This window comes from Anarhichas minor, unplaced genomic scaffold (genome assembly GCF_050575085.1).
Source record: "Anarhichas minor isolate MPS153535 unplaced genomic scaffold, ASM5057508v1 ptg000079l, whole genome shotgun sequence".
NCBI classification, from domain to species: domain Eukaryota; kingdom Metazoa; phylum Chordata; class Actinopteri; order Perciformes; family Anarhichadidae; genus Anarhichas; species Anarhichas minor.
The window spans coordinates 959397-984272 of record NW_027466525.1 but is presented as its reverse complement, the minus strand read 5'-3'; the positions used below and the strand labels follow the sequence as shown (position 1 = coordinate 984272).

Here is a 24876-nt window from a genome sequence, read left to right as displayed (position 1 = left end):
ACATACCAGACACACAACGGTTGATACCAGGAACAGTGACGTCACACGAGTCTCGATAAACTCAATACCACGGTGTAGAGCAGAAACACAACGACAAGGTTGCCCACGATAATACAACCGCTTCTTCTTTCTGAGCCAACAAAATGTGATTACGTACATTTAAACAGAATCTGTGAGTTTATGCTATCAAACACAAACCATAATTTTGTTTCTTCCCAAGTAGTCACAAATTAAAGCAACATCGGGGCACGCTCGACATGATGGAACCTGATCACAAAGAACATGTAAAAGGTCAACGACGATCCATTTCGTCCCTCTTTCACCGGATAAACGCACCCGTCACCGAGAACAAAGCCCTGTGAACCAACGACCTCTCAGCTGACTGACACCAGGCACATCGGAGAAACACGACACGACTTTGGACTTTTACCTCCGTAAAGACTCACAGAATACTGCCGAGGCACATAAAGTAAGCCGTCAGACTTTATGGGGTTTTAATGGCATTCAAAGATCAGTTATGAAGTCAGACTCTGAACTCTGCCTGCTTGATCACCGCTAAGTGATCTGAATACGTCGTTGGTAAAATCTCTACAAGGGATCAAATGAGTTTACTGTAACACATCATGTCAGTGAGATTTTATGTTTTTAACCGTGCGTGTGATTTAATGCACCACCAGTCAAACTGCTCGAACACAAAGTTAACCTGCATCAACACATTCGATGCCAACGTGTGCGTGACTGACCTCCAGCTCCGTCTCACATCTGTTGATGTCGTCGGTGGACTGGTTGAGCTTCTCCAGCTCCCCCTGGAAGAGAACCACAGAGAGGTGAAGCAACAGAAAGAGACGGAGGAGAGAGAGGGGTGCAATATGTAACATCTGGATGTATAAGAGGGGGCACCCGGCAACATCTGGACTGAATCAAGAGGAAGAATTAACAGAAAATATTCACATTAAACTGTCTGGTGTTTACAATAGTCCATGTTCTTCAAGAAGAAAACAACTCCAGCTGTGAATTAGTCTAATATTAAATAACAAATAACCCAATTCATGTTTTAAAGGATGCACTAGGCGGCAAACTCCGGTTCTGCCAAATAAAACCTGCATTATCTCTAGTGTCCACCAGGGGGCGACTCCTCTGGTTGTATAGAAGTCTATGAGAAAATGACTACTTCTCTCTTGATTTATTACCTCAGTAAACATTGTAAACATGAGTTTATGGTCTCAATCTCTAGTTTCAAGTCTTCTTCAATACAGCATGATGTTCATTTAGTACATTATGGTCCATTTAGAGTCAAACAGACCATAAAGCAGGGGATGCTTTAGGGCGGGGCTACACGGTGATTGACAGGTCTCTACGTCACTCCTCCTCAGTCCTAATTCGTTCATTGGTTGCGAAAACAACAACAACAACATGGCGACGACCGTAATCCAAGATGACGACGGCAAAATCACCGAACTGAAGGCTTCAAAACATCGGTCCACAAACCAACGGGTGACGTCGCCACGACTATACGTCCACTTCTACGGTCTGTGGGATGCACTGGTTGGACATTCTCTCTCCTGGTACAGATTCCGAGACCTGAACGATTTCTTCTCCGATACTCTTTTCACCACATTTTAAATCCGTGTCTCACCGTGAGGAAACCATCGGCTTTGTTTTCTATGAAAGGTAACATGAATCCAAAGGCGTCGCTGTGGGAGGAAATACTGAGCTCAACAGCTGTATTCAACGTTCACATCTGGACGACAGCTTAATGAGCTCAGTATCCACCTCGACACCAATCCGGCCAACAGTCACTTCAATAAAAACAACAATGTTCTAATTATTCAAAATCACTTTAAACTAAGTCCTTGTTTGGTCACTGCGGTTGAGGTGACATCACTTTGGGCTTTTGATACTTGTCGTTATCGTTATTGGATCAATTTGCCTCTAAAAAGATTATTCAAATAACACAAAGGGAGGAAAACATCCTTCACCGGCAGACGAATGTGACCGGTGAGGAAGGAGCACAAACACCTTTGATGAAAGGGATCATAAGCCAGAAATTAATTAACGGATACAGAATGTATCAATAAATGAACAGTTAATGAAAACGGTGAGCACACCAGGACCTCTGGATATAACAGCGTGTTTTCATATTTTTAAAGCTGAAAGATTTGGCAACAATTTTCATAATCGATTCCTAATTTAAGTCATTTTTAAAGCAAAGATACCAAACGACCACAAGCTCAAGCTTCTCAATTTTGTTTCCGGTAATTAGTAAAAAATAATTTGTTGGCGTTTTTGGATGGTTGGTCGGACAAAAGATGTCAAGATGTTCCCTTCGGCTTAAAGAAGATCAAATAGTTAATTAAATATTTGTGAAAATAGTCAAAACGATATCATTGTTAGCTGCAGCACTGTTAGAAACCGGTTGTTGTTTTTAAAGAAACAATTAGTCAATTAATCAATTAGTTGATGAACAGAAAATTAATCTGCATTTTTTTTAAACAAATGATTAATAAAGATATTTTCCAGCAAAAAACGCTTAAAATGAGAATCATTCATTATAGTTTCATTTATATTTTAAAAACCTTTGATCATAAGTCTGTTCACAGTCCTTCATCCATAATACCTGGTTCTATACAAGAGTGTTTTTCATATATGTATATGTTTCAGATTCATTCATTTGTATCATGTTTACGTATTTTAACCTCATTATTATATGTACTTTACTGAAAGGTTGTAACTTTGTTTTACTCATCTGTTATTGTTGAACATAAAGATATCTTGACTTCTAAATATCACTCAGCATGGAGTGGATTTGCTTTCTAACACATCTGCATCAATATAACCAGCATCGGTGGGATTGATTTGAAACATCAAAGCATTTACATTTAAATCAAGAAAAACATGGAGGATATGCAGATCGTGCTGGTGCAGCGGTGTGCAGACAGACAAGGCTGGACTACGACCAACCAGGGTCGACACATAAAGAATACAAATATAAATATCAAACACTAATCGATGCTAAGGATGCACAGACAGGTACCTGGATTCTGGGGTCCACTTCCTCGTCGTCGTATTCCGCCTCGTCATCCGACCTGAGCTCCTTCTCTAAATGATCCATGTTGGAGGTGAAGGACAGATGTAAGGAACCCGAACAAAGAGACGTGACAACGGGGCGCACAGAGACCACAGACTCCTCTGTCTCCGGCCGGGCACCAGACGTCGGATTCACGAGTTATTTATTTATTTTTTTTACTTCAACGTCCACGGATTGTATGAATTCATTTTTAAATAATAAATTTTGTTTTTTTTCTCGAAGAGGAACATCGCGGCTTGTATCCACCGGTGGTGCCGAGCAGCAGCAGCGTGTCTCCGCGCTCAGCTCCCCTCCACACTGAGCCCGGTGCTCAAATGTGCACAGCTCTGCCTCAGACCGGGAACGCCCCCTTTGTGAGTGTCTGCAGACTAGAGGGTATGACAGGTAATTAGTGCCGTGTTGTGGCGAAACCAGGCGGCAACCTCAGGTGCTACAGAGTGAAGCCGATGCCTAATGTCCACCAGGGGGCGACTCCTCTGGTTGTATAGAAGTCTATGAGAAAATGACTCTACTTCTCTCTTGATTTATTACCTCAGTAAACATTGTAAACATGAGTTTATGGTCTCAATCTCTAGTTTCAAGTCTTCTTCAATACAGCATGATGTTCATTTAGTACATTATGGTCCATTTAGAGTCAAACAGACCATAAAGCAGGGGATGCTTTAGGGCGGGGCTACACGGTGATTGACAGGTCTCTACCAGAGACGTATACGGCGTCTCTACGTCACTCCTCCTCAGTCCAAATATGGTCACTTCCGTTTTATCGGTTGCAAAAAAGCAAAGATGGCGACGACCGTAATTCAAGATGGCGACGGCAAAATCGCCAAACTCGAGGCTTCATAACATCAGTCCACAAACCAATGAGTGACGTCACAACGACTACGTTCACTTCTTGTATACAGTTTATGTCTGAAACTGGAAAGAGCAGGTCATAACCCCCAAAACATCTCTGGGTGGGAACTAACAACGTCAACCAATCAGACAATGAGACACAGCCAATCAACTAAAGGAATATCCAGCCAAACGCCTTCTCTTGATTTCATCCTCATTCCCTGAAGATGTACTTGAGCAAACTGTGTTACCGATATTGTATGTTAATAAGTTTAGATATAGAATCAGTCATTCAGAGGTGCAGCTCTGCTGACACACGTCTCATCTTGTGGGACCTTTACTTCTCCCGACACGCCCGCTGACCTGAAGGACATCCAGCATCACCTCAGCATGTTCTGCTGGTGATTTGTCTGAATAACAGGAAGTGTCAAACTCTGGTTTGTTTTTTAAAGGGGGAAGAAACAGACTGCAGTGTCCTCTCGCTGCTCCTAAAGCTCGTCACAACCCCTGGCTCACGGACTAGTTTACTGTCATCAGGATAAATAGGACGATTAATTGGCGTTGATGTATTGGAAATAGATTTGGGTTATGCTGTGGGAGCAGAATGAAGACTTATGCGCCTTCATTTTCATTTGAATAAAACATGTGAAGGATTCAGTTTGCTACTTGCTGGTAGACCTTTGCAGGAGAAACACTGAGCTGCAGCTGAAGTGACGTGTTGCACATTTGTGGTTTGCTTATGGTCGTCTGGAGATCGCACCGAAACAGAAAATACATTCTTGAATTCATCAGTTTCAATTGAAGTGAATGGAGGATGGACACTAAAGAGACACACTACAGAACAGTTAATAGGGTTTTTATTGTTAGACCCCTGCAATGTTGTTTAAATATGCAAATGAGGTATCATCTTATTAAATATGTGTTCTCAGAGTCTGAGAACAAACTCATTTAGAGGAAACGTCCTTTAAAGAGACGTTTAGTTACATTACAGACATTTAGATTACATTTACATTTAGGTGAATACATGAACTCATAGATATCACCATGAAACTTCACCACTTCATTACTCACATTAAGAGGAGTATTTATTGTATTACAAGTTTTATGAAATGTGATGTTTTAATATGCAATTGAGGCATTATGTAACGGTAACTGTTGGTGAATTTAGGAGAAATCTACAAACAAACAAAGTAGTATATATATATATATATAAACAGTATATGTGCATTTTGTCCTTTGTTTTTCATTAGCTGGACAGATGATTCACTTCCTGACATCTGTAATGTTCTTCTACTAGTGTATTTGTTGTTTGTGGTGTGATGTGGAAGGTGGGGGCTGATACTCACCAGCTTGTTGCCAAAATAAGACATTGAGAGCGACCTGAATGACGCACAGCAGGCCAACGCTGACACCCACCAACAAGTAGATGTTTGACCCTCCTACAGGTAAGTAAGAACACACATACCGCCCACCATGTTTATACGATCAACAACAGGGGAAATACACTTGATAATGAGTAAGCATTTGAAAGGAGACAGTCATACTTTAAATGTGGATATTCAGTTTAGACACAGGCATCTATTAAATATTTAAATGCAGTGTTTATGCACAAGCTTTATGAAAATAACTCACTAGAGATGCCAACCAGATGAAAATGGAAAAGATAGAATAAGCAGTAATGGAGGAAGTATTCACAACCTTTACTTATACTTTACTTTTATACTAATACCACACTGTGGAAATACTTAACTAGCAAAGTAAAAGTCCTGCTTTCAAAAGTATACATATTTAAGTATTATCAGCAAAATGTAGTTAGACTAAAAGTATTGACAGTGCAGTAAAATGTTCCAGTGGTCAGTGCTTCACTATTTCTTGATTAATATTCCAGCTGCATTAATGTGTATGTTGCATGTTAACTCCTTTATATCCTGTTGTCTAGTTTAAAGCATCATATTCTATAATATCATCACGTGTGTAGCGTCTCTGTCCTGTGAGAACCACGTATCTCTAAAAACAGCCTGTTTTCAGCTTTGTGACGATGCTTTTTCCAGCTGATCCAAGAGGCTTTTTAAACAGTTCATTTAGATTAAGAAGTAGGAGGATTTTCACAACACACAAAGGAACACTTCATCCTTCAGTTTATCACAAACATTCATCATCAACACATAAAGGAACACTTCATCCTTCAGTTTATCACAAACATTCAACATCAACACATGAAGGAACACTTCATCCTTCAGTTTATCACAAACATTCAACATCAACACATAAAGGAACACTTCATCCTTCAGTTTATCACAAACATTCAACATCAACACACAAAGGAACACTTCATCCTTCAGTTTATCACAAACATTCATCATCAACACACAAAGGAACACTTCATCCTTCAGTTTATCACAAACATTCATCATCAACACATAAAGAAACACTTCATCCTTCAGTTTATCACAAACATTCATCATCAACACATAAAGGAACACTTCATCCTTCAGTTTATCACAAACATTCAACATCAACACACAAAGGAACACTTCATCCTTCAGTTTATCACAAACATTCAACATCAACACATAAAGGAACACTTCATCCTTCAGTTTATCACAAACATTCATCATCAACACACAAAGGAACACTTCATCCTTCAGTTTATCACAAACATTCATCATCAACACATAAAGGAACACTTCACCCTTCAGTTTATCACAAACATTCATCATCAACACATAAAGAAACACTTCATCCTTCAGTTTATCACAAACATTCATCATCAACACACAAAGGAACACTTCATCCTTCAGTTTATCACAAACATTCATCATCAACACATAAAGAAACACTTCATCCTTCAGTTTATCACAAACATTCAACATCATCACATAAAGGAACACTTCATCCTTCAGTTTATCACAAACATTCAACATCAACACACAAAGGAACACTTCATCCTTCAGTTTATCACAAACATTCATCATCAACACACAAAGAAATACTTCATCCTTCAGTTTATCACAAACATTCATCATCAACACACAAAGGAACACTTCATCCTTCAGTTTATCACAAACATTCAACATCAACAAATAAAGGAACACTTCATCCTTCAGTTTATCACAAACATTCAACATCAACACATAAAGGAACACTTCATCCTTCAGTTTATCACAAACATTCAACAACACACGAAGGAACACTTCATCCCTCAGTTTATCACAAACATTCATCATCAACACATAAAGGAACACTTCATCCTTCAGTTTATCACAAACATTCATCAACACATAAAGGAACACTTCATCCTTCAGTTTATCACAAACATTCAACATCAACACATAAAGGAACACTTCATCCTTCAGTTTATCACAAACATTCAACATCAACACATAAAGAAACACTTCATCCTTCAGTTTATCACAAACATTCATCATCAACACATAAAGAAACACTTCATCCTTCAGTTTATCACAAACATTCATCATCAACACACGAAGGAACACTTCATCCTTCAGTTTATCACAAACATTCAACATCAACACACAAAGGAACACTTCATCCTTCAGTTTATCACAAACATTCATCATCAACACACAAAGGAACACTTCATCCTTCAGTTTATCACAAACATTCATCATCAACACATAAAGGAACACTTCATCCTTCAGTTTATCACAAACATTCATCATCAACACATAAAGGAACACTTCATCCTTCAGTTTATCACAAACATTCAACATCAACACATGAAGGAACACTTCATCCTTCAGTTTATCACAAACATTCATCATCAACACATAAAGGAACACTTCATCCTTCAGTTTATCACAAACATTCATCATCAACACATAAAGGAACACTTCATCCTTCAGTTTATCACAAACATTCATCATCAACACATAAAGGAACACTTCATCCTTCAGTTTATCACAAACATTCAACATCAACACATAAAGGAACACTTCATCCTTCAGTTTATCACAAACATTCAACATCAACACATAAAGGAACACTTCATCCTTCAGTTTATCACAAACATTCAACATCAACACATGAAGGAACACTTCATCCTTCAGTTTATCACAAACATTCATCATCAACACATAAAGGAACACTTCATCCTTCAGTTTATCACAAACATTCAACATCAACACATGAAGGAACACTTCATCCTTCAGTTTATCACAAACATTCAACATCAACACATAAAGGAACACTTCATCCTTCAGTTTATCACAAACATTCAACATCAACACATAAAGGAACACTTCATCCTTCAGTTTATCACAAACATTCAACATCAACACATAAAGGAACACTTCATCCTTCAGTTTATCACAAACATTCAACATCAACACATAAAGGAACACTTCATCCTTCAGTTTATCACAAACATTCAACATCAACACATAAAGGAACACTTCACCCTTCAGTTTATCACAAACATTCAACATCAACACATGAAGGAACACTTCATCCTTCAGTTTATCACAAACATTCAACATCAACACATAAAGGAACACTTCATCCTTCAGTTTATCACAAACATTCAACATCAACACATAAAGGAACACTTCATCCTTCAGTTTATCACAAACATTCATCATCAACACATAAAGGAACACTTCATCCTTCAGTTTATCACAAACATTCAACATCAACACATAAAGGAACACTTCATCCTTCAGTTTATCACAAACATTCAACATCAACACATGAAGGAACACTTCATCCTTCAGTTTATCACAAACATTCAACATCAACACATAAAGGAACACTTCATCCTTCAGTTTATCACAAACATTCATCATCAACACATAAAGGAACACTTCATCCTTCAGTTTATCACAAACATTCAACATCAACACATGAAGGAACACTTCATCCTTCAGTTCATCACAAACATTCAACATCAACACATAAAGGAACACTTCATCCTTCAGTTTATCACAAACATTCAACATCAACACATAAAGGAACACTTCATCCTTCAGTTTATCACAAACATTCAACATCAACACATGAAGGAACACTTCATCCTTCAGTTTATCACAAACATTCAACATCAACACATAAAGGAACACTTCATCCTTCAGTTTATCACAAACATTCAACATCAACACATGAAGGAACACTTCATCCTTCAGTTTATCACAAACATTCAACATCAACACATAAAGGAACACTTCACCCTTCAGTTTATCACAAACATTCAACATCAACACATGAAGGAACACTTCATCCTTCAGTTTATCACAAACATTCAACATCAACACATAAAGGAACACTTCATCCTTCAGTTTATCACAAACATTCAACATCAACACATAAAGGAACACTTCATCCTTCAGTTTATCACAAACATTCATCATCAACACATAAAGGAACACTTCATCCTTCAGTTTATCACAAACATTCAACATCAACACATAAAGGAACACTTCATCCTTCAGTTTATCACAAACATTCAACATCAACACATGAAGGAACACTTCATCCTTCAGTTTATCACAAACATTCAACATCAACACATAAAGGAACACTTCATCCTTCAGTTTATCACAAACATTCATCATCAACACATAAAGGAACACTTCATCCTTCAGTTTATCACAAACATTCAACATCAACACATGAAGGAACACTTCATCCTTCAGTTCATCACAAACATTCAACATCAACACATAAAGGAACACTTCATCCTTCAGTTTATCACAAACATTCAACATCAACACATAAAGGAACACTTCACCCTTCAGTTTATCACAAACATTCAACATCAACACATGAAGGAACACTTCATCCTTCAGTTTATCACAAACATTCAACATCAACACATAAAGGAACACTTCATCCTTCAGTTTATCACAAACATTCAACATCAACACATAAAGGAACACTTCATCCTTCAGTTTATCACAAACATTCAACATCAACACATAAAGGAACACTTCATCCTTCAGTTTATCACAAACATTCATCATCAACACATAAAGGAACACTTCATCCTTCAGTTTATCACAAACATTCAACATCAACACATAAAGAAACACTTCATCCTTCAGTTTATCACAAACATTCAGCATCAACACATCTGGAGATACGAGGTTTTCATTGGACAGGAAGGGGATGAAAAATTGTCATCTGCAAAGATGAATTATAACGTTCCATAAAACATATAAGTACATGAAATTTGTACTTAAGTATAGTACTTGAGTAAATGTCGTTATACATCATCTCTGTGAATGAATAATAATATTCACACTAATGTGATTTGTAAGACAGACTCAACAGCACCGTAGAACTGAAGAGGTCTCTTCAAAGAGTTACCGTTTTATAAAAAGGTATATTTCAAAATAAGCACAAAAACGCACCTCACCAAATTGCAGGTATATTTATATATTTGGATAGTTTGGTTAAACTTAAAAATAGTACAATGTATGAATAAGCTGCATTTCTCAAAGGAAGCTAAGAAACAGAAGCAAATTTAAATTAAATAAACACGATGTGCTTATTAACCTTGAGAAGTACAAGCTGCCTATGGGAGGTAAAAATGGAAAAGGTCGGAGGTCACAACAAAGTCAGAAACAGAAAGAAGAAATACTTTAACTTACTGAAGATATGTTGTGAATGATTTTCTCTTCGCTCCTCTATGTTCCTCCTCTCAGCAGCTGGTGAGTTGACATATTGTCTTCCCTCCATTCTTCTTGCAGTGACAGTTCAACCAACAGTCAGTGAAGGCACCGCTTTGTCCGATACATTGTCTCTGTAACTGCTGTTCATTCCCTATTAATGACTGATTATGATGTAATGATACAACACCAGTTGTGTCACCGACCACAGATAACAAAAAAAAAAAAGGTGTCCATACAAAACCGACAACACAAAAGACAGTATTGACTAAACAATCAAGTCCTTGGTATAAAATAATTAACAATTAACTCCGCCTCCAAACCAACTTTCTATCACTAAGTGAAGTGTTTACCTTTATCGTTCTAAAACACTCGGTGAGTGTGTTGAGGCTCTTTCTCTGGAAATAATAATAATAATAATAATAATAATACAGGAAGTCTATTTTTGTGTCTGGTTTATTGAGAATCAGACAAAGAAAGAAGAACTTGTTTTTAGCATATCAGCAGGTTGACTCACAGAAACGTCCGGAGAAAAGATGCTGCAGTGAACCCCCACATCGAACGACAAGTGGTCACTCATCAAATAAGACTGATCTCAGCTTGTTGGAGCCGAGGCGTTAAGACCAGCCGAACCGACAAACTGTGGTTTTTAATAAAACATGACTTTAATGATCCACTGACTCATCATCAGATCAATACTTTGGTTTAAGACTAAATACCTTCAAAACTAATTTATGATATATGTTAATGTCTTACAACTTTGTCCTGTTTACACTAATTACACGTTTGTGCAGAAATAATTGTATTTTTGTCCCGTGACAACTTACCAGGCTTCATAAATAATACAAAAAGCATTCAATACTAATTTTCAACCCCAAAATAAGTTCTGAAATACTCCTTTTACCTTTGAAGATAGCTGAGACTTGGCCCTCAGCTTCCTCCTCACTCATCATACCTCTAATCCTCCGCAGAGGGGAGCTGTTTGCCTTCAGGCTGTGACTCACTGCTCGTGCCCACACAGGGTGACATCATGGCGGAAAATTAAAAAGAAAACTTTTTTAAACAAAGGAAGTGCATCTTCAGACTTCGTTACTCCAAAAACACATGAGCTCAGTGTAGCGTCAGCCTCCAGACCAGAGACTGAAAGTTGTTTTTTGAACTCTTAAGCAGAATACTTTCTTTAAACACTGTAATGAGATTACCAAAATGAATTTGATGTTAGTGTCTTCTAAAAACAGCATCCACACTCCACCACTCAAGAACACAGCGTCACGCTGTTCTACTTCCCTTGTGATTTCACATCCTACTGTTGTGTACCGGTGTCCATCTCAACAGATGCCCATGCATGCAGCTCTTAATCCCCTACGTTTTGGTTCCCTTGAAGACGGTCCGAGACACCTCTCACACCTGTGTGATTCAACTGTGTGAACTAGGTTTAGGAAAACTGTCATGAAGAGTTAGGTTTAGGCAACAAAACCACAAAGAGTTAGGTTTGAGTAACACAATATGGTCTTTAGGAAAACCATCAGGAACAGCTGGGGGAAGGCTCCTAATTGTCTCTCCATCGGCATTATTGTTTGTCCTGAAAGACAAAAAAACAACAAAAAACAGAATTGTTTAGTGTAAGTCCCTGTACGCACAACCGTTTTGTATATATATTTATTTCACAAACTCATACTGATATACTCAGATATGAGACTAAATAAAATGGCATACCATGAACACTGATGTAACCTGATTTGTGAGCTAGAGACTCTCAGCATCACGGCGCTTGAGGAGACTCTAAATAGGTCAGATTTGCTTTCAAGGCCCCTCTCACTGGGCTGTGCATCTCAAAGTGCTTCAAGTAACCCGTAGTCACACATTAGGAAACAACACACACAGATACAGATGCTAGCACGCGATGTCTAACATGACTTGGCAATGGAAAGGATAGCTCTCACAGATCAGAGTAACGTTTCTGTTGGTCAGAGGGAAGGAAACACTCCACCCACACAACAACAGACACACTCGCATCAGGCAGCTCGTGATACTTTCACTTGAACCTGTTCCTCGTGTTCATCTTCAGAGTAAGCTTCTCGTCTGTGTTGGTGGAGAATGACTGGGCTTACTGGACCTACGGTGCTGTTGTTGGTGGCTTTGTGTGCATCGTCGGCTCAGGAGGACAACGGTTGGTAAACAGCTTTATATACACACACACATATACACATGTGTGGACTTCTTCACACATTCTGTTTTCTTGATTCAAGGTGCTGGATACCTCTCAGGGTATTTTTAGAAGACAAGTAATATGTCCTAATATACAGTTTCACCTGAACTGGTTTAGCTTGTTAATATCAATTGTTTGTTAGTAAACACTGGCTGAAGGGAGGTTATTTACTCCATACATTTTAGATATATATATATATATATATATATGTCACTGTGACGTCACAAAAACAAAGACGTACTGTAATGACATGTTCTACAGACATAGATGTAAACTGTAGCTAGACTTTGGTGCAGGCAAACAATGGCGAGGTGCTAATTCTAGTGTTTGTTCTTTTCCTTTGCGCTGGAGTTACCTTAGAGGTCCAATACCCACAGAGAAGCATCGCTGCTGCCAGAGGCTCATCGGTCAAACTGTCCTGCGACGCAATTTACGACGTTAAGCTCTGCGGCCAGCTGCGAGTCGCGTGGTACAATCTGACCACGCAAAGCTCCGAGCTGACTGAGCCCAGCAAGTACTTCACCACGGTGAACGAGACGGACGACAACGTGAGACGCAGACAGGTCGTGACGGAGATTTTCGACCTGACGCCGAAGGACGACGGTCAATTTCAATGCATGGCAGAGTGCGAGACCGGAGCTACAGGAATGGGACATTACATCTACATCACTGTCGGAGGTATTTTACATGAACTGTCATTACACCAACACTGGTATTAAACCAGTGTGGCCCCCACTGTGGTACTTATTAAACCAGTGTGGCCCCCACTGTGGTACTTATTAAACCAGTGTGGCCCCCACTGTGGTACTTATTAAACCAGTGTGGCCCCCACTGTGGTACTGACTGATGCATCTCAACAACTATCGATTGCCATTAAATGTTGCACAGGCATTCATGTTCCCCTGAGGATGAATCCTACTTACCTTCTACGTTACTTCTATAGAATTGATATCTTTCTTAACTGGATACTGTGAAAGCAAAAGAGGCGATACGATGCACACTGACCCCATGTTCTGCTGTGTTTTGTCTCTTTCAGGCTGATCAGCTGACTGCGCTCAGCGCACCATGGGCTCTATTCCACTAAAGCATCTCGAGGCGAATGGAATCAGTTGAAAATAAACAACGCTTTATTCCAAAGCAACGTTTGTTTATGACTTTCTCATGTTTCATCATCTATCGTCACCGCTTTAGTTGCCTTTGCTCTGCAGATTAAAGGTGCTTAAAGACAGTGAACGTTCGTGACTCATTGGCAAACAAGAACCCAAACAGCAGTATTACTTTATTTAACATCACCATCAAATGGTGTAATCTGCTGAATACGAACATGTGTATTAAAACAGGGAAGAAACATCTGGTCCTGAAATGATTTCATGTTAATAACAGCGGCATGCTGGATTTTAAATCGGTCTGAAAGCAGAGTTTCTTCCTGTTGCACTGTATCTAATGACGGACGGTGTGTACGTTTGCTAAATCGTAACATTGATCCCAATCTGAATATATATTAGGAGAGGGCGATACGATACATTATGAAACAATATAAACTTATCAACCATCAGATGTGTTGCCACGTTAGGTTGTATTGTTCTGTGAATATTGGACTTTTGTATGATTTCACATGAATGTAATGAAGTGCTTTGCTTTGTAAGGAACTTCATTTGCTGAATTAGCTAAAAAACAGACATTCCTGTGTTTGATATCCGTTAACGAATTTACAATTGATTGATTTTTAGAAAACGTATATCAGAAGAATACAGGATTGGATCCATACGCTCAACCCCTACTTTACATCGCGGCAAAGACAGGATAGTCAAAATGATTTGGTTCTGTGCCCAAACAATTATTATAATAATAATTATAATAATAAGCACATTTTCTGTTTTGGGGAAGAAAGCCCTGCACACATTTCTAAAGTAAAGGCTGGAAACCAAGGAACCACGTTTCTGTCAGTGTAGAGAAGTTCTACAGCAACCAGTCAACGGAGCTAAACCTCCAAGCACCTGCTGATCAGAAGCACAATCGCTGACTGTGTCAATTTGGAAAAAGCCACCGTGACTCTTCAACTGCTAAAAAAGAAAAAAAAAGAAAGAGCATCGAGGCTGCAACTTGTTAGCAGTCTGCTCTCACTCAATGTCCTCGTCACTACTGAGGGCCGAAAACCCCCGACTAGAGCACAACACCAGAGTCTGACGCTTCAAACGACGGCGATAATCCGTCCGTATTTGCATGTTTTTCTGATCATGAACTAAGAACCAAAGGATCCGATCGTCTTCTATTCTTTGTCCAAATCGTTTAACACACAAGCGTTAAAAAGCCAAACCAGCTGAGACAGTAGTTGACTTGCTCCGTCGTACCCGTCGAGAATAAACTTGCAGATGTGATTCCTCTTCAACACGCTGATGTTTCTGATGGTACTAGAGTACTACGCTGTAGAAGCCAAACCACAGGACAGGAAGCTGCATCGTGCACTGTTTCCAAACCATGTTTAAAGTAAAGTACACATTCAGAACACGTCCATTGTGGTATATTTCAACATCTAGTGGGTGAATTGAAACACACATTATATATATATATATATATATATATATATATATATCCCAGACTATGTATCCTAATGATTGTAGCGATCATGTTGTTAGAGTGCATTATATTGTGACGTCTACCTTCAAATTCAATTCTGTTGTCTTGTATTAGATTTTACAGCCATATATAAAATGTTGAATACCACTCTGATGTTTACACACTTCTTTTACACGTTATTTGAATGCCGGATGAGATAGTTTGCTTTAAATGTTCATGTTGGTTTGTTTCGCAGTAAAACAGGTCGAGGTGTTTCTCTCTCTCTGAGATGTCTTCACACCTTTTCTTTCTTGTGCTTTGCTGCCGAAAGAGAGCGACACACTCGCTGAACAGGAAGCCACACGAGAGCGTGTTCGACACAGAGCCTCATCCGATTCACACCACAGTGGTCTCATTAAACGGCGCCATGAGACTCGTATTCATGAGTGGTCCTCGGCTGATTTGTGTAGTAATGTTTATAAATCACAGAACCTCTGCCGACCTCCTGATCAATAGACGCGCCGCTTGTTTGAGCTTTAGAAGGAAAGTGTAACGTTCCAGGTGATCAGCCTCATATTCCGGTCAAATGATTTGCTTCACATGGGATCCTGCTGGAGTGGGAAACGTTTACACATGTTACCTTCATGCCCGGGCATTTAGAAAGTCTTCTAACAACTGGACGTCTCTTCCAATAAATAAAATCTAACATTTTTTTTTGGTTCAAGGAAATGATTGAATCCTTCTACTTTGAATTCATGGTGACTGCCGGATCAAAACTAATGTTCAGCACCGATATAAGAGATCTGAATGAGTGAAGGAACAACGTAACCGACATCAACGCATACATCGGTGCTGGACGTTTAACCGACCGATGGTAACGGGACAACATGTCTCCGCCTACAAGCTGACAGAAAATGTCTGACTTAGAATTTATTAAATAAATGACTTTATTGTTGTGCCCTGAAAACAACATGGCTACTGTATTTACTGTGCATCAGGTCTCTGCTATGAGCCCCCACACTTCACAGGACGCTTATGAAGAATCACCATCATGAGTCACAGGTAGTGACAGACTATCAGGTCCTAACATTGATGATTCTCTGCGCTGCCTCACGAGCTCACCTGGACTTTTAAACACCATGAGACAACAGCGCACTCCTCTGGACGACTCATGGAACGTCAAACCAGAGAAGAAGAGACACTTCGGGATTGTTTCATTGTATACTGAACATGTTGCTCTCTTATGAACTAAGATTTTGCTCAAACACAAGTGTAACAGCATCAGCTGATAGCTAGCTACAAACCGTCGGCTCTACCTTTAAAGACCTGTAGAAAATGTGACGTTAACCACATGACACACCGTCACATTGATTCTGGCAAATGTTTTCTTTCTCTTTTTAAACAAACTATAAAAAGTGGATTTATTTGAAGGTTTGTCAAGGAAGAGGACGAGCTGGAGATTAGATCTGACAACCGTCTGATGGTTTTCACACTCTTGGAAACCACCTAAACTTCTAAGAAGAACATTCTGAAAAGGTCACGGTGTGTGTGTGTGTGTGTGTGTGTGTGAGAGATTATTATCCGACTCTGTGGTTTGCAAAAATAGGACCAAAGTGTGAAATGACCCAATGGAGTTGAAGACTTTTTTTTTTATGAATATGTTGAAAAACATTCAAATGAATTCACACAAAATGAACTCACCGCATCCCAAAATGATCCGTGTAGCTTAACATGAGGGGGAATAAAGAGCAGAGAAGATGATGTTCAGAGTACCTGATCTGAACCACTGAATCCCGATCACTGGGACTCACTCTTCATCCGGCTGAGGGCTTTGCTGAACAATCATGTTCATGCTCCTGTTGCCATTTTTGTGCTTCACCTTCACATAGTTCCACGTGTTTCCACCTGTAAGAGTCCCAGTGAAGGCACCGTCTTCATCCGTTGGCGAACGAGCAAAAGACATCAGTTCATTGGTGGGATGAGTCATTATTAATCTTTCTTAACAACCTGCATCTCCCTCGCGGTTTGAAGGATTCACACACTGCAGCGTGTCGGTCGTCACAGGAATGTCAACCAGGAGATGTTTGTTTATTGAGGCGACAGCCACAGTCCCGGTGGCATCAGGAGCTCTCCGATTGGCCGGGCTTGGTGAATTTGCTCTGCAGAAACACTCTGGGAACACAAAGCCCCTCCTTCTTGTTGACCGTCTCTCTCAGGACGTAGTCGTTAGAAACAGACTGGAGGCCGGCGTCGGTACACAGCTCAGCCAGGAACTCTGAAAGCAGACGGAACAGAGGACTGAGGCTTCAGGAGGAGGAAACAAAAGGAAGATTGAAGTGTTTTCTGAAGGAGTCAGGAAAGGTCAAGAAACGTCACTGTGTCCGTGTACAAACAGCTGTTTAATGCACGTAATAAACGGCTGAACTGTTGAATAGTTAAATTAAGAACTTGCTGTCTTTCTACTATTGTCATATTACACCATGATGGGACAGCCGACAAAACCCATCTCAAGTGTTGAACTCGTACAATAGTTACTGTAGTCGATAAACGTTTTAGCTGCTTTTGTTGTGGACCAAAATAAATATATTAAAGGGATCCATGGCACAGGAAGGCGAGTTAAACCATCGATCTATCTAGAACCGTCTCAATGACACAAACAAACAAACAGGACTTTCTGGAAGTGGCTTCCGGACCTTTAGAGAAGAAGTAGGATCTGGTTCCGTCTTGGCGCACGTAGAAGTTCTCCCCCAGCTTGCTGCCGGCTTTAAAGCGGAGCATGGCGTGGTCGTACAGGCCGTAGTCCCTGAACAGGACGACGCCCCCGGGCTTCAGCACCTTCAAGCCACATATATCGAAAATTACACCGTTTGAACCAGCTTGTATTTGAGCTCCCAAAAACAGGCTGTGAAGGCACCGTCAGACACATGCAGCACATCAAAAAGAACTAATTACAATTATTCTTTGGACTATTTATTTGTACACACACTAGATTGTGTGTTTACTAGGTGTGAGTGTATGAAAGCTCCCAATGTTAGTAAGAAAAGAGCCCCCCCCCCCCCCCGGCTGTCTCTGCTCTCACCCTGCTGATGTTCTGCAAAGCCAGCTTCATCTTGTCAGGGTGGACGGCCGACAGGACGAAGATCAGAGTGACGACGTCCACGCTGCCCTCCGGCACACTTCCCCTCAGATCATCTTTAGTTAAGTCACACTGGAAGGCACAGCAGCGCTCGGGGCAGTACAGAGGGTTTAGCTGTCAGCAGAAGGCGGATTAAGTGGTTTTATTTGTGTTATTATTGAGGTATTGTGTCATTATTAAGCCATCAAATCGTACGGCAGCACTGGTCACCAGCCAGCAGTGCCAGGCTGAGTTTGTACTGGTCAGCTCAACAGGTGTAAATGTGTCATTCTGAGTGTACGGTGCACGCAGATATCAGATATAGATTTGATGGATGGATATCTTACTTTCACAAATTCAACAGCTCGCGGTGAGAAGTCACAGGCGTAAACAAAGATGTTGCGGTCGTCCTCCAGCAGAGGGAAGAGGCAGTTTCCCACACCGCAGCCGGCCTCCAGCAACACCAGCCTCTGGGACTCAAACTGCAAACCAGGCCGGACACAGATGGCCAAGAATATCCGTTTAGCACTTTGTCCATGTTAGAATCCTGCACAGCTAACAATGAAGACGTAAACACCGACTCTTCAGGCATTTCTCTTCTTATGGGAAACTGTTTGCCCAACATTCCCACACATCTTCACACCTTTCTTCAGTAAAACTCCCACTAATGTGTTTTACTGGGTTTAAAAGTCAATAACTGCATTGACTGATGGATTATGCCGAAATCATCTGGAACCTCTGACGACTTTAAAATGTCTCATATTATGTTCTATCACGTTTTTAATTTAGCAGATAAGCAAAGTCTCGCAAAATAATGCATTTTTTAAAATGAAGTTTGGTGAGATGACATGAAACACAATATGCTTTGGGGCTTTATAACCAACAAGAAGGAATGTCTGTTATAACCCATTACCTACAATACTTCTATTGGTAAATATCAACAAGAGGGGTTTAAGTGGACAAACTTCGATACATGTTGTTCTTGTTATATTGTGTAAATGTACCAGCCGGTGTTCTCTCTCCCTCACCTCTCTGCATGTCTTCAGCTCTTCAAACTCTCTGGTGGTCCAGTGTCGGTCCTTGAAGAAATTCGTCGTGTTTCTTTTGTAGAACAAGTCCCAGTTTTTCTGAGCTTCTTTCTCCAACTTCATCAGTTTGAAGTCAGACACCAGAGCCCGCTCACCGCCGAGTCTGTCCAGCTCCTCCCGGGATAAAAGTCTGGCGGTGGAGGTTTTGGTCTGGCCGGAGACACACGGAGACACTTCTTCTTCAGGATGTGTTGTTTTAATATCACCGGCAAAACTTTCATTTTTCGACAGAGCCATGATGCTTTTAGAAAGCCTCAGACTTTGTTTATGTCAGTAACGTTACTATTTAATCATTAATTAATCGGTAAAACAAATGTTATATAACTTATTTTGATGATAGATGCGCTAACAATCTATTTAGTTGTAAAGATCTATCGCCTAGTTGCACTTTTCCACAGTTGACGTCCATCTTGTCCGTTAGTTAAATTCTTCCGTGTAGCATTTAGAGTTGGATTCCTTTTGCTTTCAGGGGGTTCCGCTCGTTTTCTACTAAATAAAACTGTACGATGCACATCATCAAGCAATTATATAATGTGACGTGTAATTAATCTGTTAACTTTTTGAAAAAAAATATATATATATATTTTACTGAAAAAAGTAGAAAACTTTACGTGTTTTCGGTGACATTTGACAGCCGGACCAAAACCGGAAAAGGCTTGGCCTAGTGACGAAAGGGATGTTTTGCTAACGTGTAGCCACAGTAGGCTAACTTTGTCTAACAGTTCGCTTCTTACTCTAAAGCCCCTCTGAAGTGAAGGCTCTTCGGAATATTTTAACATAAATGTGAATCTTTTTCAACATTTTTTTCAAAGCGAGACATGAACGGGAGTACGAACCCGCTGCTGGACAAAGAGGAGCACGTCCTGAAGCTCGGAGAGAGCTTTGAGAAGAGGCCGAAATCTTCCTTCCACACAATCCGTTGTGAGTGTGACATCATTAGGGCAATAAGCAGAGAGTGTTGCATTGACTGCTGTGTGGGATTAGCTCGCTCACGTGGACGGAGAGGCTGCTCTCTTTAAATAACTCAGCCAATTATGTGGTCGCCTTAAATTCACTCATTTGCATAAAGACTATCGTTACACCCACTGGTCCACCTCATCCACCACAGCATCAATTGGAACAAGTTATCTGTTACTTCCTCCTCCTCTCCCTCCACCTCCCTCCACACTCCTCCTCCTCTTCCTCCTCCTCACTCCTCAGTTGTTTGTGAGTTAGTTTCATTCTTACAGAAAATGAAGAAAGGTCTCACGCTTGCTGCACACAAAAACTTTATTTAAACATTGTAAGTTTAAGAGCAATCAATGTGTGATTAACTTATTAATCACAAGCTCTACACCCTGAACAATGTTGTGCAGTGAAACTGAATTCGGACATCTTTAAAAAGTTATAATAACTTTATAGACTTGCGTCTTGTGTCCTTTGTTTCTTCAGATGACTTCAAACCAGCGTCCATCGACACGAGCTGTGAGGGAGAGCTGCAGGTCGGGAAAGGAGACGAAGTCACCATCACGTTACCTCACATTCCGGTCAGACTCTCTGTGGTTCTCCTCTGGTTCTGTATCAGACGCTCTGTGGTTCTCCTCTGGTTCTGTATCAGACGCTCTGTGGTTCTCCTCTGGTTCTGTATCAGACGCTCTGTGGTTCTCTGGTTCTGTATCTGACTCTCTGTGGTTCTCCTCTGGTTCTGTATCAGACGCTCTGTGGTTGTGTTTGTTTTGTGATTTAAAGAACGTAACAGACATGAGATACTCAGGTGACGGTTGCTCCTGCAGGGCTCCACTCCTCCCATGACGGTGTTCAAAGGCAACAAGCGGCCGTACCAGAAGGACTGCGTGCTCATCATTAACCACGACACCGGGGAGTTCGTGCTGGAGAAGCTGAGCAGCAGCATCCAAGTGAAGAAAACCAGGTCAGAGGTCAGAGGTCTCACAGGGGAACAAATATTTTATTAATCTCAAACCAATTGTGTTTTGTTTTTTTACCGTGTGTGTGTCTGTGTCTGTGTGTGCGCGTGTGTGTCTGTGTGTGTGTTTCAGGGCGGAGGGCAGCAGTAAGATCCAGGCGCGGATCGAGCAGCAGTCGGTCCGGTCCAGTCAGCCCAGCTCTCAGTTCCGGGCCCCCACTAAGCCCGGGGCCAAGACCTCCCCGTCTCCCTCTAAAGACGACCCGTCGCCGGAGCCTCAGCTCGATGACATCAAGAGAGGTACGGAGGTCCAGACGTAAAGACGACACGGGGAACAAAGAACATATAGTTTATTAGATAATACTTAACTGTTCAGCATTCATAAGCACGTTATGAACGTCTGTCAGTGGGCATAAGGATACTTTAAAGTGTTTATGAATGTATGAATATACGGATGAACGGATGAGGAAGGAAGAGATTTAACATAATCAAACTGTTGCTGCTGGCAGAGCTGCGAGCGGAGGTGGAGGTGATCGAGCAGATGAGCAGCAGCAGCTCCTCGGACTCGGGCAGCGCCTCGGGGAGCGGAGACGACAGCAGCAGCGACGGCGAGCGGGACGCCCCCCCCCCCCCGACCGCTCAGCCAGACGTCCCCCAACCGCCAACCGGCGTTCAACGGGGGAGCCGAGCAGCAGCCGGGCAACAACCAGCTCATGAACACGCTCCGTGAGTACCTCCGAGTTCTGCTGCTCTTTACACGATACGGTGAGACTCCACAGGCTCAACGGTGGGTTTCTTCATAACGCGTTGAACACATGAACGCTGCTCCGGCTGAAGACGGACGTTGAGATTCATCTTGAGTTCTGTGAGTCTGTTAGAATAAAACAAACGATGTTCTGACCTCAGTTATCTTCACAGGAAACGATCTTCAGCTCAGTGAGTCGGGCAGCGACAGTGATGACGACTGAACTCTCTGCTGGTCTGATCTCTTCCTCCTCCTCCTCCTCCTCCTCCTCCTCTTCCTCCTCCTGCCCTCCTTCCTGTGATTGCTGACTCCAGCTGTCCGTCATGTTCTGTTCGTACTTTTTGATTCTATTATTTTCAGCATCTCTTCCATTCTGGAACTTTAAGAGTGTATTTTGTATTCGATGTATATTTAGTTTTTGTATAGTGAGACGTTTACTTCAGAGGTTTTGGGAAGATTATATATATATATATATATATATATATATATATATATATATATATATATATATATATATATATATATATATATATATATATATATATATATATATATATATATATATATTAGAGTGCACATACATATTTTCTGTACTTAGAGCAGCTACTTTTATCAACGTTTGGTTTTGTGTTTTAATGTCAGAAACAGAAAAGATTGTCTCAGAAATATCATCTCGTCCGGTCGCAGGAAGCTTCTTCACGTCGTTCGGTTTAATATTAATACATCTGTTCCGCCTGAAAGAACAAACACGTCCGTCTGCTTCTTCAGGGTGTTGAGGTCTCAGCTTTAACAGTTATGAATCTCACCTTTATTTATTAGCAAAGAATAAAAGTCTTTCAATTGGATTTAAAAATATAGAATTTTGCCACTTTTGTTTTTTAAACCAGGGGTCGACAAAAGCATTCGCTAACAAGCCGCAATAAATAACATCCATTTAATTTAAATAAATATCTTTCAATAACTGAATAAGCCAAGTTGCAGGTGTTTAAAGCTACATTTTGTGATTCTCCTTTTAAACCACTAGGGGGCAGAAACAGACCTGACGTGAATCTGCTGATGACGTCTACGCTTCAGCAAACAGTTGAATTAATTAAATCAAACATGTTTGCTCAGCTGTCTGTAGGTTTGTCATTAATTCCTTTAATTATTCTCTTCTGCTCAATGACTCCCACTGAAACCAGTTACAGTATCACAGTCGCTGGTTTACAGTGTTTCATTGTTAGTCAACAGTCACAAACACAAAGAGCTGCATTGCTAAATGCAGAAGACTTCATCCCAGTTTACATTTCAAAAATATAATTTCTTTGTTTTCTCATCCTGACACATTTTTAAACATCTGGTGGAAAAGTTTTCATTGTTTGAGATGTTTGTTTCTTATTAATTCAACATATCTGCTGTTCGATGATCAACTCAGGAATCTTTAGTTTATTCCTAACGAGGAGAAGTTATTATTATTATCACATTATCACCATTATCAAAGGTGTTTTCACTTATTTTACTTCTTCTAATTTGGCCTCTTCTCAACTCTTTGTTCTTGAACGTGTACAGAATGTATTATTTCTATTATTAATTACATTTAATTAATCTGCTGATTAGTTTCTGGATTAGTTTTGTCTAAAAAAAAGTCAGAAAGTATTAAAACTAATTTAAAATGTCTTGTTTGTCTAAAATCACTGAAAACTAACAAAGCCAGTATTCAGATTCAGTGAAAGCTAAATGATCGTTTTATAACAATAATAACTTCTGCTGTTGGAACGTCTACATCAACAGTTTGGAATGAAACTCTTCAATCACACGTTAAATATTGTTGAAAATGATCTGTGATCATAACTGTTGTTCGTCGTGTTTCTCCAGACGAGGTTCATCGTCGACGCTCTCGTGTTCCCTCTGAAGCTCACTCCTGCTGCTTAAGACCGTGTTGTGTTCTGTAGTCCTGTTACGTTTCTGTGAGATATGTTTGTACAAACATGAAGTGTATTAAAAAATGTTCAAATGTATCGAGCATGGATGTTTGTTTTGTTCTTCATTGAGGGAATTCGTGCTGATAACTCGATGACGTTTGTTCATCAGTTTCTCTCCGTCTGTTACTTTGAATTCTTTCGATGAATGAAAGAACAGGAAGTCTTAATGAACTGAATGAGAGCTGCTTTATTAACAGCAACACTACGTTTAAACATCCCACGTCTCATTCATCATCCCACTATTATGTATGTTTGTAAACGGATGTTTTGATTTAGTTCTTCTGTATATCACTGATAATAATCAAGACTTCTTCCTGTTTTATGATCGTCTGTTCACCCAGATGTTTTCTACATGAAGTCAAGCTAACAGAGTATTTGATGTAGAGACGGTCATTTAGTGGGCGAGTATTACAGTGATGGATTGTAAGAACACGTCGTGCGTTGTGTTTGCTCCTACAGGCTTCTAATGCCTTCTGAATACACATCGCATAACCGTTCAAAATAACCTTCTATACTCAGCTTTACAACATTTAAACGTCAAACTGCTCCTTTAAACTTCAGGTTGGTGGTTTCCGACCTTTTCTTTTTGTTTTAACACGTAAGATGAATCTATATTTAGCGGTTGAACGTCTGTCGGCGGTGAGCAGCTGAGTCGAAGAGGGATTTTCCAGCTCTCAGACTTTTTAATATGTTTTCTTTTTAGAAAGCCTGAAACGGCAAAACAGTGTTTCACAAGAAGGAAGCTGAGGTTTGA

General features: G+C 40.2%; 3 protein-coding genes across 5 annotated transcripts in view; 1 reads left to right on the top strand and 2 right to left on the bottom strand.

Annotated features, from left to right (window-relative positions):
* Window positions 1-3577, bottom strand: part of sh3bp5b (SH3-domain binding protein 5b (BTK-associated)) — a 33964-nt gene extending 30387 nt beyond the window's left edge. Inside the window, exons 1-2 of one of the 2 annotated variants that reach the window (XM_076081306.1) lie at window positions 3035-3573; window positions 744-806 (exon numbers count right to left, since the gene is read on the bottom strand). In XM_076081306.1, the coding sequence (XP_075937421.1) occupies window positions 744-806; window positions 3035-3112 (141 nt within the window). In that variant the 5' untranslated portion in view covers window positions 3113-3573. Of the gene's footprint in view, window positions 1-743; window positions 807-3034 lie in introns of both variants that reach the window. The other variant, XM_076081307.1, reaches the window with a different exon arrangement.
* Window positions 3578-10982: 7405 nt separating this feature from the next.
* mettl6 (methyltransferase 6, methylcytidine) lies at window positions 10983-20594 on the bottom strand. Of its 2 annotated transcripts, XR_012949488.1 has the most exons (6): window positions 19454-20594; window positions 18773-18907; window positions 18390-18560; window positions 18004-18145; window positions 17012-17585; window positions 10983-12127 (listed from the first exon to the last, which is right to left on the bottom strand). XR_012949488.1 is itself a non-coding variant. In XM_076081308.1 (5 exons), the coding sequence occupies exons 1-5, from the start codon at window positions 19748-19750 to the stop codon at window positions 17431-17433; spliced, it is 900 nt and encodes a 299-aa protein (XP_075937423.1). In that variant the 5' UTR covers window positions 19751-20594; the 3' UTR covers window positions 16240-17430. The 2 variants fall into 2 exon arrangements, 1 of the variants encoding a protein (XP_075937423.1); XM_076081308.1 differs by lacking the exon at window positions 10983-12127 and having other exon boundaries at window positions 16240-17585.
* Window positions 20157-24158, top strand: eaf1 (ELL associated factor 1). Its single transcript, XM_076081309.1, is given in 8 exon segments — window positions 20157-20434; window positions 20945-21039; window positions 21286-21422; window positions 21550-21716; window positions 21926-22025; window positions 22027-22142; window positions 22335-22491; window positions 23186-24158. Coding segments are annotated over 7 exon segments (768 nt in total). The 5' UTR covers window positions 20157-20331; the 3' UTR covers window positions 22385-22491; window positions 23186-24158.
* Window positions 24159-24876: the final 718 nt, after the last annotated feature.

Excerpts from the sequence above, each read along its gene's own strand:
- mettl6 (XM_076081308.1), bottom strand. The coding sequence starts at position 19,750 with ATGGCTCTGTCGAAAAATGAAAGTTTTGCCGGTGATATTAAAACAACA. Across the intron at positions 18,146-18,389 it reads CTTTGCAGAACATCAGCAGG|GTGCTGAAGCCCGGGGGCGT; the intron begins GTGAGAGCAGAG and ends TGTGGCTTGAAG. Across the intron at positions 17,586-18,003 it reads ATCCTACTTCTTCTCTAAAG|AGTTCCTGGCTGAGCTGTGT; the intron begins GTCCGGAAGCCA and ends GTCTGCTTTCAG.